We start from the raw sequence: 12490 nt of genomic DNA, 5'->3' as shown, positions 1-12490 counted from the left end.
CCCAGCGCGGTGGCTGGGAGGGGCAGCGCGGAAAGCTGGGAGGGAGCAGGTGGCCGCTCTCGGCCGAGCGCCGTGGGCTCTAGAACAGCCCCTGTCCGCAGGCTCTCTGGTAGCCGGAGCCTTCCAAACAGGAAATCAATGGCGCGGCCTTGCCAAGGACATCAGAGCCGCCTCCCCCCCGCCAACAGTTCATAAGCAGTGACACGAAACAGCCCATTCCGGCACATTCCCTGGAGGAGCTGCCCTCGGCACCTGTGACGGTGTGCACGGCGAGGGTCTGGGACGGCTGACCACGGCCACTGACTACTGCTGTCACGGTCCCTCCTGTGCCTCCTCTTAGCAGCTCCACTCCATCTCTGGGGACAGCACCCCACCCCAAAGCCCACCAGCATGGCAGGTGGCCCAGGCCTGGGCAAACACTGCGTGGCCTAGATGAGGGGCCACGTGGGGCCTGTGACCCTGGGCCTGGACGTAGGACACGAGGGACCCCCTAAGGGACCCCCAGTGCTGTCTGGGGCCCTGTGCCCTCGTCCACCGAATGCAGGACACCCGTTTGCAGTGGGGAGGAGCCGACCCACTAGGAGGAGTTGAGCCCTGGAACCGTCTTCCGGGGACGTGCCCGAGCAGCAGGCATGCGGCTTTCCTTTCCTGCTCCAGCCCACGTGCACTGGGCTCCCAATGAGCCTCCCCAGAGGACGGTGACTGGCAAGCCTGGGGCCCGCCCAGGGGAGCAGGGGGCCCAGGGGAGCAGGGGGCGGGCTGGGCATCGCCCCTAGAGGTCCTTTCTGTTCAATCCATAAACGCTTCTGGCTGCCAGCGTTCCCCCGGCCCTGGGCTAGCGCAGACAGATTATAAATACACGGGGGTTCTGGGGAGACCTGCCCCAGGAACTTGGACATGGAGTGAGGTCAAGGGTACCCCGAGGGTGCTGAGTGACGCAGGCTGGATCAGCTCAAGGGTGAGCAACGCCACCCCAAGAGAAGCAGGATGGCTTTGGGCTGTTCTCGGCACTTTTTGGAGCCGCAGTGGGTCCACAGTCCTTGTCTGGAGCTGGCCCCTACAAGAGTGGGCCCTCAGCACCTGCTAGAGACGGCAAGGACCGCCCGCCCCAGGCCAAGGATGACCGGATGAGTGGATGTCTGAGCCAATCACACTCACTCTCCCAGAAATGCAGAGAAAGCTGGTCCGTTTCTGCTGGTGGCTGGAACCGACGTGCAATCCCGGGAGTGGAGGGTGGCTGGGCAGTGAGGGTGGATCCACATACGAGGGCAGATGCCTGGGCTCCTTATGGTTGCGCTTCTCAGTGCTGGTCAGGAGGCTGGGGGGGCTCCCTGACACACCCGTGTCCTTACTGTGACGGGACTCTTGGTGGCTTAATGTAGCTCGGAGCATTTCTGTCCCTTTCGGCAGCTCTGTGGTTGGCTTAACAACGGCTACACTCATGTCCTAATCCCTGGAAACTGTATGTTACCTTCCTGGCAAAAGGGCCTTTGCAGATGGGATTAAGATCAGTGGGCCCTAAATGTAATCTCGTGCCTTATCAGAGGGAGACAGAGAGATTACAGACACACAGGAGAGGAGGAGGCGATGAGGCCATGGACGCAGAGACTGCAGTGACACAGCCACCAGCCAAGGAATGCCGGTGGCCACCAGAAGCCTCAAGAGGCAAAGAACAGACTCTCCCCTAGAGCCTCCAGAAGAAGACTGGCCCTGCGGACACCTTGACTGGCCTAGAGAAACTGATTTCAGACTTCTGGCTTCCGGAACTGAGAGGGAATATGCTTCTGTTGTTTTAAACCACTGAGTCGGTGGGCATTTGTTTCAGGAGCAGCCCCAGGAAACTCATATAAGTACTGTGGCCAGGACGGCACCTTGAACTTGAGAGAGCGAGAGGCCCAAGAGAGACTGCATTGGGAGAAAGGGATTGGGGGCCACGGAACCACAGGAAAAAAAAAAAACAGAGAGAGGCAACAGCTCACCACTGTCCCAGAGCCTTGGCCACTTTCGGTCCTAACAGCCAACTCTCCCTTGGGTAAATGAAACTTGAAGCATGCCCTAATCTCTCCTAGGCTAGAGTTGGCAAACATTTTTCTGCAAGAGGCCAGAGACAGTAAGTATTTCTGGCTTTGCGGACCACATGACCTCTGTTGCAATTATGCTCGAAAGCAGCCACAGACGGTCTATAAACCAGTGGGTATGACTGTGCATCGGCAAAACTAGATTTCTAAAAACAGACCGCCGTCGCTTGCCGACCCTTCTAGACCATTCCCCTCCCTGCCTCTGCTTCCCAAACTGCCATCTGGTTTCCACATGGGCCTCTAGGAGGAGAGATGGCATGGACTGTGGGAAAGGGAGAGCCATCTGGCATCCATCTCAGTCACTCTCACGGTCCTTGCCCTGGGGTCAGCCTCAGGCAGGGGATGACCTTCACTCATTCGTTCACTCCATCACTCGCTTCCAATACTGACTGAGGGCTGACTGGGGGCAGGCTGAAGATACACCGAGAAAGCGCTGGCCTCAAATGCCCAGTGCTGAGCTTAAAAACCTGCCCTAGGGCTTCCCTGGTGGCGCAGTGGTTGAGAGTCCGCCTGCCAGCGCAGGGGACACGGGTTCGAGCCCCGGTCTGGGAGGATCCCACATGCCGCGGAGCAACTGGGCCCGTGAGCCACAACTACCAAGCCTGAGTATCCGGAGCCTGTGCTCCGCAACAAGAGAGGCCGCGACAGTGAGAGGCCCGCGCACCGCTACGAAGAGTGGCCCCCGCTCGCCGCAACTAGAGAAAGCCCTCGCACAGCAACGAAGACCCAACACAGCCAAAAATAGATAAATAAATTAATAAAACAAAAACCAAAAAAACCTGCCCTGGATCAACAATAACACGTCAGGCTACTTACAAAGGGACATGCTTGGCACTGTTCCTTCCTGCCTTGGAAGACCTTTAGGTGAAATTCATTTGCTCAACAGATATTTGCTGTCCCCCTACCAGGAGCCAGGCCCTGGCCCAGCTGCTGAGGCCACAAGTGTACACGAGGCCTCATTCGTGCCCCAAAGGCCGGCAGGGAACACAAACACATAAATAACTGCCAGTGACGTAGAAAGCGCTGCTCTCAAGGCACATACCAGGAGGCAGACGTGATTAGCCATTAATGTGCTTAGCCGCCAGGGATCTCGGGCAGGGAGAGCAAACCCCAACTGTCAGCCCACGGCACACGGTTATGCCACTGTGGCACCTTTCCTCGAGCCTCAGTTTCCTTCTTAACGCGTTGCTAGCCGGCAAGCATCTACTGGAGTTACTTTCAACTCCCACTGGGGGGAAGTCAAGACGTTTGCTAGCCAGGCCCAGCCCAGCCCAGGTGGCGGGGAAGTGACTCGGGGGGCCGGCCCCGCTGACGAGGGCTGGAAACGATCTCAGGGCCTCAGGCCCACGGTCCAGGCCCGAACCATGGTGCTGCTGTCAACACAGATGGGGCAGGACTGCCCTCTGCTCTGGTCACACACACATCTGAGCCCCGTGGGGGACCCTTGCCCCAGACTTTCCCTGTAGACAGATGTCATCCACGGGTGGCATCACACAGGGGCAGCACTGCGTCAAAACCGTGATGGGACAGTTTGCCCAGGGCCAGGCCCTCTACTGGGACCTTCTTTTTTTTTTTTTTTTTTTTGTGCTAGGCGGGCCTCACTGTTGTGGCCTCTCCCGTTGCGGCCATGGCTCACGGGCCCAGCCGCTCCGCGGCATGTGGGATCCTCCCGGACCGGGGCACAAACCCGCGTCCCCTGCATCGGCAGGCGGACTCTCAACCACTGTGCCACCAGGGAAGCCCTACTGGGACCTTCTGACTAACTGGAGCGGCCAACATCTGGAGACTAGAGGACTTAGTAACAGCTGTCCCAGAAATGCCTCCCGGCCCGAGGGCGGCCGCAGGGGTCCGAGGGGAACCGGGGGCTTACCCAGGTAGTAGAGGCGGTGGGAGTGGGGGCCCGACTCGTCCGTCTTCTGCACAAACTGGAAGTCGTGTGGCGCTTTGTTGGCGACGAGGCCCGAGTTCTTGCGGCTGCCGTGGATGATGCTCCGGAGGCCGTCCCACGAGCGCTTCTGCACCTGGAAGCGGGCGGCCGGCTCCCCCATCTCGACTGCGTCGCCCCGGTCGCGGTCGCGTGTCTGCGCCCCGGCGGCCATCCTCTCCGCCCCCTCGGAATTCAGCGAGAAGCTAGGAGGAGGGAGGGACGGGTGGGAAGACAATGAGAAGGTGCGGGGTGGGGGGGGGGTGGTACCTAGGTTCCACTTACAAGCTGCCTCCCATCAGACTCTCTGACTCCCCTGGCAGGGCCCCAGCCCCGTGCAACCTTCCCCGCCCGCCTAAGTATTTCTCAAATCGTTTCTCTTCTCTCCATCTACGAATCCTGAGGTCCAGGCCACCATCACCTCTCAGCTGAATGACTGCAACCGTCTCTCAGCTTGACTGTACATGCACCGCAAATCTGATCCCCTGACTTAAAACCCTTCCTTGGTTTTCCACACCCTCCAGGGTTAAAAACCAGCGCTCACGGAAGGCCTTCGATGGTTTCTGCCCTCTGACCTCTGCCAGGCCCTCACACCTCACGCCCCTTCATTACTAGGCCTCGGGCAAACTGGCCTTCTCTCAGCTGCCCAAACAGGCCAGACTGCTTCCTGCCCCAGGGCCTTTGCATGTGCTGTCCTTACTGCCTGGAACACTTTTTTCCCTCTTTCTACTGGGAAATCAGATCTCAGCTTAACTGTCTGTCGGGTCCTCAGATGAACATCTGTACCAAAACCTGTCTCTCCGTTCACCTTTCACCTGACACCTGGTTGCCCTGCCCTCCGAGCATTCGTCACAGTGGCTGTTCATGGGTCCCGTTCCCATCTCCCCCACGTCTGTCCCGTTCAAAGCAGCATCCCAGTACCTCACACGGCCCCGGCGCACAGGAGGCGTTCCTCGCAGAGCCACAGAATCATGGTCTCCCCTACAGCCTGCTGGGAGACGGGCTCGCTCCCGCACCAAGAACTGAGTGTAAGCAGTGGGTCTGCAAACCTCCTCACCGGTGCTGTCAGCTTGCTGGCCAGCGGGGGAACCTCTCGTGCCTCACCAGAGGTGCTCAGAGGCCCAGGCAGATATTCGCTGGACATCTGGGGAGCTCCACGTGAGAGGACGGATGTGCAAGCCTCCCCCAGAGGCCGTCCCACTCTCTCCTCCCCTTCCAGGCACAGCGGCTGCTGCGCAACGGCCTCCCCTCCTACCCCCACCCCCTCTGCTCAGCACACTTCTTGACTGAACAGGGCTGGCCAGACAAATATTTGTTTTAGGGAAATCTAAACATGGCCACGGTGACCCGGTTCTGGAAGAGTCAGGGTCGTCTAGAGAGGCCAGCCAGTGTGAGCGGGCCAGGCTTGATTTCCTGCGAGGGCACCGAATGGCTGAGGGCCTCTCCAGACACTGGGATTCCTTATCCTCTGGGATTAGCGGCTTTGCGGGTACAGGTCGGTGTTCCCTTGTAGGAGGGGATGGCTTTAGAGAAGTCATGGACAGAGCTGGTGCCCCCCATCCAGTGGGAGCCTTAAGACTCCCAGAAGGCTTTGCCCCTTGCCAATACGAGACCCTGCAGTGACCACCACAGGACAAAGGACCCTGCCCGCTCTGAGAGGCAAGGGGAGAAAGAGACACGAGGCGTTCCCACGGCTCCTGAGCACCCACCGCGGGCTGATTATCAGAATGCCCTTTCCAACCGCACCCCCCGCCCAGTCCTCCCTGACCCAGCCGGGCTGGGGAATAGCGGTGGCGGGGCAACAAGCCGGCGTGTCCTGTCCCCCAGACACTTCAGCTCCTCCCACGGCGGCTTTGAAGACACGGACCACAGGTCATTAGAGCCTTCGGGGCCCTCAAGTCAAATAAAGCAAACCCTGGAAGGACAGAAGCCTTGCCGAGGGGCACGCGTGGCCCGCCCCGGCCTGCCGCAGAGCTGCGGTTCACCTCGAGGACGGCAGGGGCCACAGGCGGTGCTGGGCAGCGGCCGGGCCAGGACCCGCTGAGCGCTGCGGAGCCCACACGGCCCCAAGCGCTGCCGGCACCAAGCCCAGAAAACCAAGGCAGGGCATGTCCTCTAACCCGCCGAGTACCCCACTGACTCGGCTGCCACAATTCAAGCCCCGCTCACGGCACAAGAACAGACCGTGGCCTCCAGGCTCCCACGGGGAACCCCCGAAGCCGAGAGGCTGGCGGAAGCACTCCCGGAATCTCATGGCTTCTTTCCACAGCAAAGAACGATAAAAATGATCTTGCCTCCGATCCGCGCAGAGAGCCCAGGAAGCAAAAACACGATCCAGGAGATGAGAAAGGAGATGAAACATCGGGAGAAAGTTCTAGGAATCTTCTAGATGTGGCCAGGCAGCCTGAGCTCCCAGGCTAAGGCTTGCTGCTACACCCCGGCCCTCCGCTCGCCCCTCTCCTCCCCGGACGCAGAGGGAGCCTGGGAGGGGGGAACAGGCGAACGCAACGCAGCCCTTAGGAAGCAAGCCTGTGCCGGCCCCGTCTCATTCAGTGCCAGCTGAGGCTCGGCTTCTTGACTCAAGAGTTTACACAGCTGGGGAACTGAAAGTGGATTCTGAGCCACTTAGGCCAGGTCCACCTACGCTCTCCTGCCAATCGGTAGGACGCCTCACTGCCCGCGCCGCCGCCAGCGCACAGCTTGGGACCCGCTGGTGCGGTCACAGTCGAGGCCCGACGGCATCCTGTGATTTGTCTCAGCCAGCGCTTCATGGGCTGGGACCACCGCCCACAGGGGCACGTGGTGGAGACCCAGGCGGGGCCAGCGATGAGGGAAGCAGATTCTCATAAGGCACAAGGGGAGGGGCGGGGCGGGGCCCGCCACACTCCGGAAATGCCTCAGAGTGGCCCTCAGGGAACTCGCGCGTGCCTGCCTGCGGGTGCGGGTTCCCTGGAAGCAGCAGGCCGTCCTCTGCCCTATGAAGGCCATGCCCTGGCACTGCCCGGGCCTTCAGCTTCTTCAAGCCAGTGTGCAGCCCAGCCCGTGCCCACGTGGTACCTAGCGCACGTGAGAGACGAGACTCGGGGTCCCATCACTAACCGACACCCGAATGCACGCACACCACCCGTTTTCAGGGCCCACATCCGGGAAACGAGTGACTGTGCTTAACGTCAGCCCTGTCTTCCAGAACCATCTTCCGTTCCCTTCCTGCCTCCCCGATCCTTGCGCTCCCTAAAAGCCGATGAGCCTGAGGACCAGAAAACTGATAGTGAGAGAGGTCGGCTAGGTTGCGGAATTCCTGTGGTCCCTTCATCCCAGCGGGCCCCACACGTGGAACTTACAAGCGCCTGGGCCTTGTGTGGATGATTACGTTGACTCCTCACTGCAACCCTGGTTAGTGGGTTCTGGGCTTGTCCTCATTTGGACGGGAAAGTAGGCTCAGAGGTCATGTGGCTCACCCAAGGTCACCCACGAGGAAGGGCAGGAGCCCAAGTCTGTTGGACCCCAAACCCACACCCTGACCATCTGGCCAGCGGTTCTCACCTGGGGCCGATCCCGTCCCCAGGGGACACGGGGTGATGTCTGCGGACATCTGTGGCTGTCGGGACGGGTGGGTGATGCTTCACACCCTACAATGGCGGTGCGGGCACCGAATGACCCAGCCCGCGTCGACTTTGCCAAAAGGCTGAACAGCCTCTCCCTAGCTCACGCTGCCGCCCGCACGGAACAGCCAGGCGTGCACCCTGGGGAAAGGCAGAAACATCGGGGTGGCCAAGGTGCCTTCCCAGACCTAAGACTCCGCTGGAAATTCGGGAACCTCTACCACGCCCCCTCCGCCCAGGGCTCCCACGGCACACGCCTTACCTTCTGCAACGTGCTGTGTTTGTGTTGTCCAGCCGCACTTTCTTAACCTTCCGCATTAACCGCTCGGCTGACCTCAGGGTGGGTGAACCTGCGAGGGGGCGGACGGCGGGGCTGCAACTCTGGCAGCGTGGGGGTGTGGGCCCCCCTCCCCGCTCCCATTCCTCGAGGCCGCCCTCCCGTCTGCGGGGAACACCCAATGCCAAGGGCCTCCTCATGAGGCAGATGGTGCAGGCCCTGTCCTGAAATTCGAAATTCAAACACCTGTCTGGGCATTTGCCAGAAACCGGGCGGATCTCCCAAGATGAGAGTCCCTGAGAAGACGAGAGTTTCAAACGATTCGGGGGCGGCCACCCACAGCACTTGCTGGAAATCAAATAAACCCAAATTCTCCACTGTGGTTGCTCCCCGATGGCCTTCCCGACCCCACCTCCTTGACCATGATCTCCAGACACGCTGGCCTTAATCTCCCCTAAACACGCTGACTCAGCCCGACCTCAGGGCCTTTGCACTCACCAGTCCCTCTGCCTAGAACACCCTTGCCCTGCTTTTTGTATGATGTGCTCCCTCTTATCCTTTGGGTCCCAGTGTCACCTCTTCAGGGGTCTTTCCTGGCACGAAGTCCAAAGTTGCTTCCTTGTTATCCCCATCTCAACACCTGGGCCTTTCTGCAAGCACTCACTCTAAAATGGTAGTTCTCAGCGGGGGTGATTTTCCCCCTCTCCCCGCCCCCTGCCCAGGGGACCCTTGTTGATGTCTGCAGACATTTTGGGCTGTTACCGCTGACTGCGGGAGTGGTGCCGTGGCACCCGGTGGGTGGGGCCAGGGGTGCCGCTCGTCACCCTACTGTGGCCGTGACGGCCCACCCCAGAGAATGATCTGGTCCCAATGTCCACAGTGCCCAGGGGGAGAAACTCTGTATTCATTGTCTGAGGGAAAGAAATGGAGTTAGCTCCTCAGGCTCACACGAGACACCAAAACAAATTCCCAATGGTTCAGATGGTATCAATCAGGGTGGCCCCCAGCGTCTGTGAGTCGCCTCCGGTCCCTCCCTCTTGGTTTGTGTGTTTAAATGTGTGCAGCATCCTAGGACCTCTGCGGGTCAGATGGTCATGGAGCGCAGAGTCTCTCGGGGGGTCATTGAATCCCCTAAGCCAGGGGGTCTTGACGAGGGCTGGTGCTCCCAGGAGACGTTTCTGGTTGTCACGACTGGGAGGCATGCTGCTGGCATCTGGCTGGTGGAGACCAGGGATGCTGCTAAGCCCCCCCACAATTAGCAGGATGCCCTTCCCCCGCCAGAAAGAATAATCTGGCCCCAAACATCGCTAGTGCTGAGGCTGAGAAGCCCTCTCTGGGTGGGTGAGCGCCCCGCGCCAGGCTGTCAGCTCCATGGAGGCAGGCCCCCATCCCTCCTGTTCCTGCTGTGGCCCCGGCACACAAGAAGCACTCAATACAGCAAACGTCTCAGGGTGAGTGAACGAGTCCCTGTCCGCACTTGAACGCTGAACAAAGCCAAAGGGACCCCTGATTTGGTGGGCACCCCACCCCCTTCTTGATGAGACAGGTGCCCTGATGGTTAAAGGAAAAGAAAGCAGCGCCTGGTCCCAGGACAGAGATCCCATGGAAGAAGTGAAGCAAAATGTCACCATAAAGAAGCACTGATTTCACCTCAGTCCAGTGGTGAAAACTGTGGGCTCTGGTGTCAGAGAGGTTTGGGTTCAAATTCTGACTCTGCCACTACTGGGTTATGTGACCTTGGAGAAGCTGCCTAACCTCTCTGTGCTTCAATTTCCCCAGCTACAAAATGGGACTGCAGGGCTTCTCTGGTGGCGCAATGGTTAAGAATCCGCCTGTCAACACAGGGGACACGGGTTCGAGTCCTGGTCCGGGAAGATCCCACATGCCACAGAGCAACTAAGCCCGTGTGCCACAACTACTGAGCCTGCGCTCTGGAGCCCGTGCGCCACAACTGCTGAGCCCGCGTGCCTAGTCCCCGTGCTCCGCAACAAGAGAAGCCACTGCAACGAGAAGCAGCCCCTGCTCGCCGCAACTAGAGAAAGCTCGCATGCAGCAACAAAGACCCAACTCAGCCAAAAATAAACAAATAAAGTGGGGCTGCAGTGCCTACACCTATACGACTACGGCGAGGATTAAGTAAGGTTGCACGGGTAAAGTAGCCGACATAGCAGAGACTACGGGCCAGCTCATACTGTCATCTAACCAAGTTGCTTAAAATTATACCAAGGGGAGAACTGGGCTCAAGTTCCTATCACTTTCAGAGCCAGAATCCACACCATTCACAGACTGAGCGCCAAGGCACCGTATAAGGTGTGTGTGTGTGGCAGGGGAGGGGGAGATGCAGCCACACATCCGCCAAATCCAGCTGGAATCAGTGCTCCCTCCTTTTTCTCCCCCAGTCCTTCCAGGGCCTCTGTCCGTGGACATCTAGCATACGATGCTGGATAGAAAGAAATGTCTCCAGCAAGAGCACACGAAGCTGCAGCCCCTGGCCTGGGGCCTGGCTAACTGTCCCCAAGACCAGTGACCCCAGGGCTGCAGAAAACCACTTCCTGCCAAACTCTGTATCCAGGAGCAGGCAAATGAATCCCATCAGCACACATCCAGCCTTCCCGGCCACCCCAGCCCAGCACCACTGACCTTCTAAAGGGTCCAGAGAGCCTCCATTCCAGCTGCAGACGTGGGACACAGACCTTGACAGAGTAAATGTCTTATTAACACGGTGATTTAATGGAGGGACCGGCTAACTACTCATTTTCCTGCCACCCGGGGAGTCCCTGATGGTCGGGCCTGATTTTCTGTACCCAATAGTTCCTAAGGATGCCTCACAGCCCTGAAGCGCTGTCTGAACCACACCAGGGAGGAAAGTCCTGCCACGGTGCCCAATTTGCCCAGGATCCAGCAAGGGACGACAGGGATTGGTGGCCACAGGGCACCCCTCCTGGGCTTTAGTCCCAGCTCCTGTAAAGGTTTGCTCTTGCCGCTGGGGCAAGTGACTTCCTCGCGGTGGGGGGGTGGGGGGCAGGGATGGGCTCAAAGGGAAAGGGCCACTTCTAAAGGCTCAGCTGCCTCATGGATGGGGAAGTGTCAAGGCTGGTCGGAGCCTCTGTGAGAAGAAGGTGGGTGGCCGGATTGGCCTGGGAGCGAAGCTGAGGGAAGGGGCTGGACCTGTGGGGGTGGGGGTGGCGAGGAAGCCGAGTGCTGGGGAGGGGTGAAGGGGTGGGAGCAGGTCAAGGAAGTGGTCTCCGGTCTCATATAGATACCATGTGTTTGCATGGGGAGGGGGAGAAGATGGGGACCTCCAGAGCCGACAGGGAAGGGAAGGCGTTACTGGTGGCGGCCACCCCCCGAAGGGGTCAGAACCAGGTGGTCTGGGCAGCAACGGGATGGGAGAGGAGGTCGGGACAGGCCGGGCGTTGGAGAGGCTGAGAGGTGGCCCTGCCGGCGGAGGGGACTGGCGCGAAGGAGTGACGAGAGGCCGGGGCGGAGGGGAAACGGAGGCGAGGACTGGAAGAACCGCGAGTCTGGGCAATGGCGGGGCCGGGGTGCGCGGAGGCCGGGACGGAGGGCACCGGGGAGGCCGGTCAGTGGAGGATCCAGAGTCGGGACTGAGGTGGGGCCGGTCAATGGCGGGATCAGGGTCGCGGCCGAGGCCGGACGGGGCGCGCGGGCACTGCTCACCGGGGCTCGGGGCCGGCGCGGGGCGAGGGCCGGGCTGGGCAGGGCGTCCCGGAGCCAGCGGCGCCTCAAGCTCGCGGCTCCATGCCCGGGACTACGGCCCAGGAAGTGGCGGACGCAGGGGACAGCGGCGGCAGCGGACACGGGATACCCGGCAGCTCAGGCCCCTTTGACCCGGAAGTCGAGCGGCCCAGGCGGCGGCCTGGGATTGGCCACCTCCCGGCCTGCACCAAGGAGTCCGGGGCGCTGGTCGCGGGGGGAACGCGCCAGCACGGACCCCGCGGCAAGTGGGGTGAAACGTCCCAAACGTGGTGTCTTCCTGTGTGAGCAGGGACGTTGGGAGAGACACCCCTGGTAACTTGGTATCGCCCGGTCTAACCGATAATACTTCTACTAAAGGGCCTTAGAGAGAAACGTGTCCGTCCAAAGCGTTGGTGGTATAGTGGTTAGCATAGCTGCCTTCCAAGCAGTTGACCCGGGTTCGATTCCCGGCCAACGCAGTTGCGTTTTGTTACTTTTAACCTTCCCCTTAAAACTTTCTCGTCAAACACCGACCTAGAATTTGTAATACTTTGCAATAGCTTTTAAAATTCCATAATATCTAAAAAAGACCAGAGAAACAAGAAAAAGGCACGGCCGTTGAATTTCTACTGAAATTACTTTGAAGCAAATTTTAAAATTCTATAGTAAAGATGTAGAAATGTTTCCGCTGGGGATCGAACCGGGGACCTTTCCCTTGTGAGGAGAACGTGATAACCGCGGCACTAGGGAAACAGGTGAGGGTCGCCATTCTTAAGCTTATCATAAACAATGTTACGGAGATTGTTACAGTGTAGCTCCTGAAATGAACATTATTTGTTTCTTTCCTTCATGGTGATTTCCGCTCTTCCTGAATATCCATCACTCTGCTTGATGCAATGGAAGCTGGAAG

At 59.5% G+C, this 12490-nt stretch overlaps 1 protein-coding gene and 1 non-coding gene across 5 annotated transcripts in view; one reads left to right on the top strand and one right to left on the bottom strand.

Annotated features, from left to right (window-relative positions):
* The window catches only part of DPP9 (dipeptidyl peptidase 9), a 41961-nt gene extending 30219 nt beyond the window's left edge, over window positions 1–11742 (bottom strand). For 3 of the 4 annotated variants that reach the window (XR_010840461.1, XR_010840462.1, XM_059062032.2), the window contains exons 1-4: window positions 11563–11742; window positions 10522–10574; window positions 7867–7954; window positions 3949–4208 (exon numbers count right to left, since the gene is read on the bottom strand). Coding sequence is in view for 2 of the 4 variants with exons in the window: in XM_059062032.2 (XP_058918015.1) it covers window positions 3949–4208; window positions 7867–7922 (316 nt within the window). In the remaining 2 variants the exon portion in view is untranslated. Of the gene's footprint in view, window positions 1–3948; window positions 4209–7866; window positions 7955–10521; window positions 10592–11562 lie in introns of those variants that run through there. The other variant, XM_059062037.1, reaches the window with a different exon arrangement.
* A 245-nt stretch (window positions 11743–11987) lies between these two features.
* Window positions 11988–12059, top strand: TRNAG-UCC (transfer RNA glycine (anticodon UCC)). The gene has a single exon. It is a non-coding gene; the product is annotated as a tRNA-Gly (tRNA).
* The last annotated feature ends 431 nt before the right edge of the window (window positions 12060–12490 follow it).

The sequence above is a fragment of the Kogia breviceps genome, chromosome 4 (genome assembly GCF_026419965.1).
Source record: "Kogia breviceps isolate mKogBre1 chromosome 4, mKogBre1 haplotype 1, whole genome shotgun sequence".
Taxonomy (NCBI): Eukaryota; Metazoa; Chordata; class Mammalia; order Artiodactyla; family Physeteridae; genus Kogia; species Kogia breviceps.
Note: the sequence above shows the minus strand (reverse complement) of the source record. Positions and strands in the feature narration are given on the sequence as shown.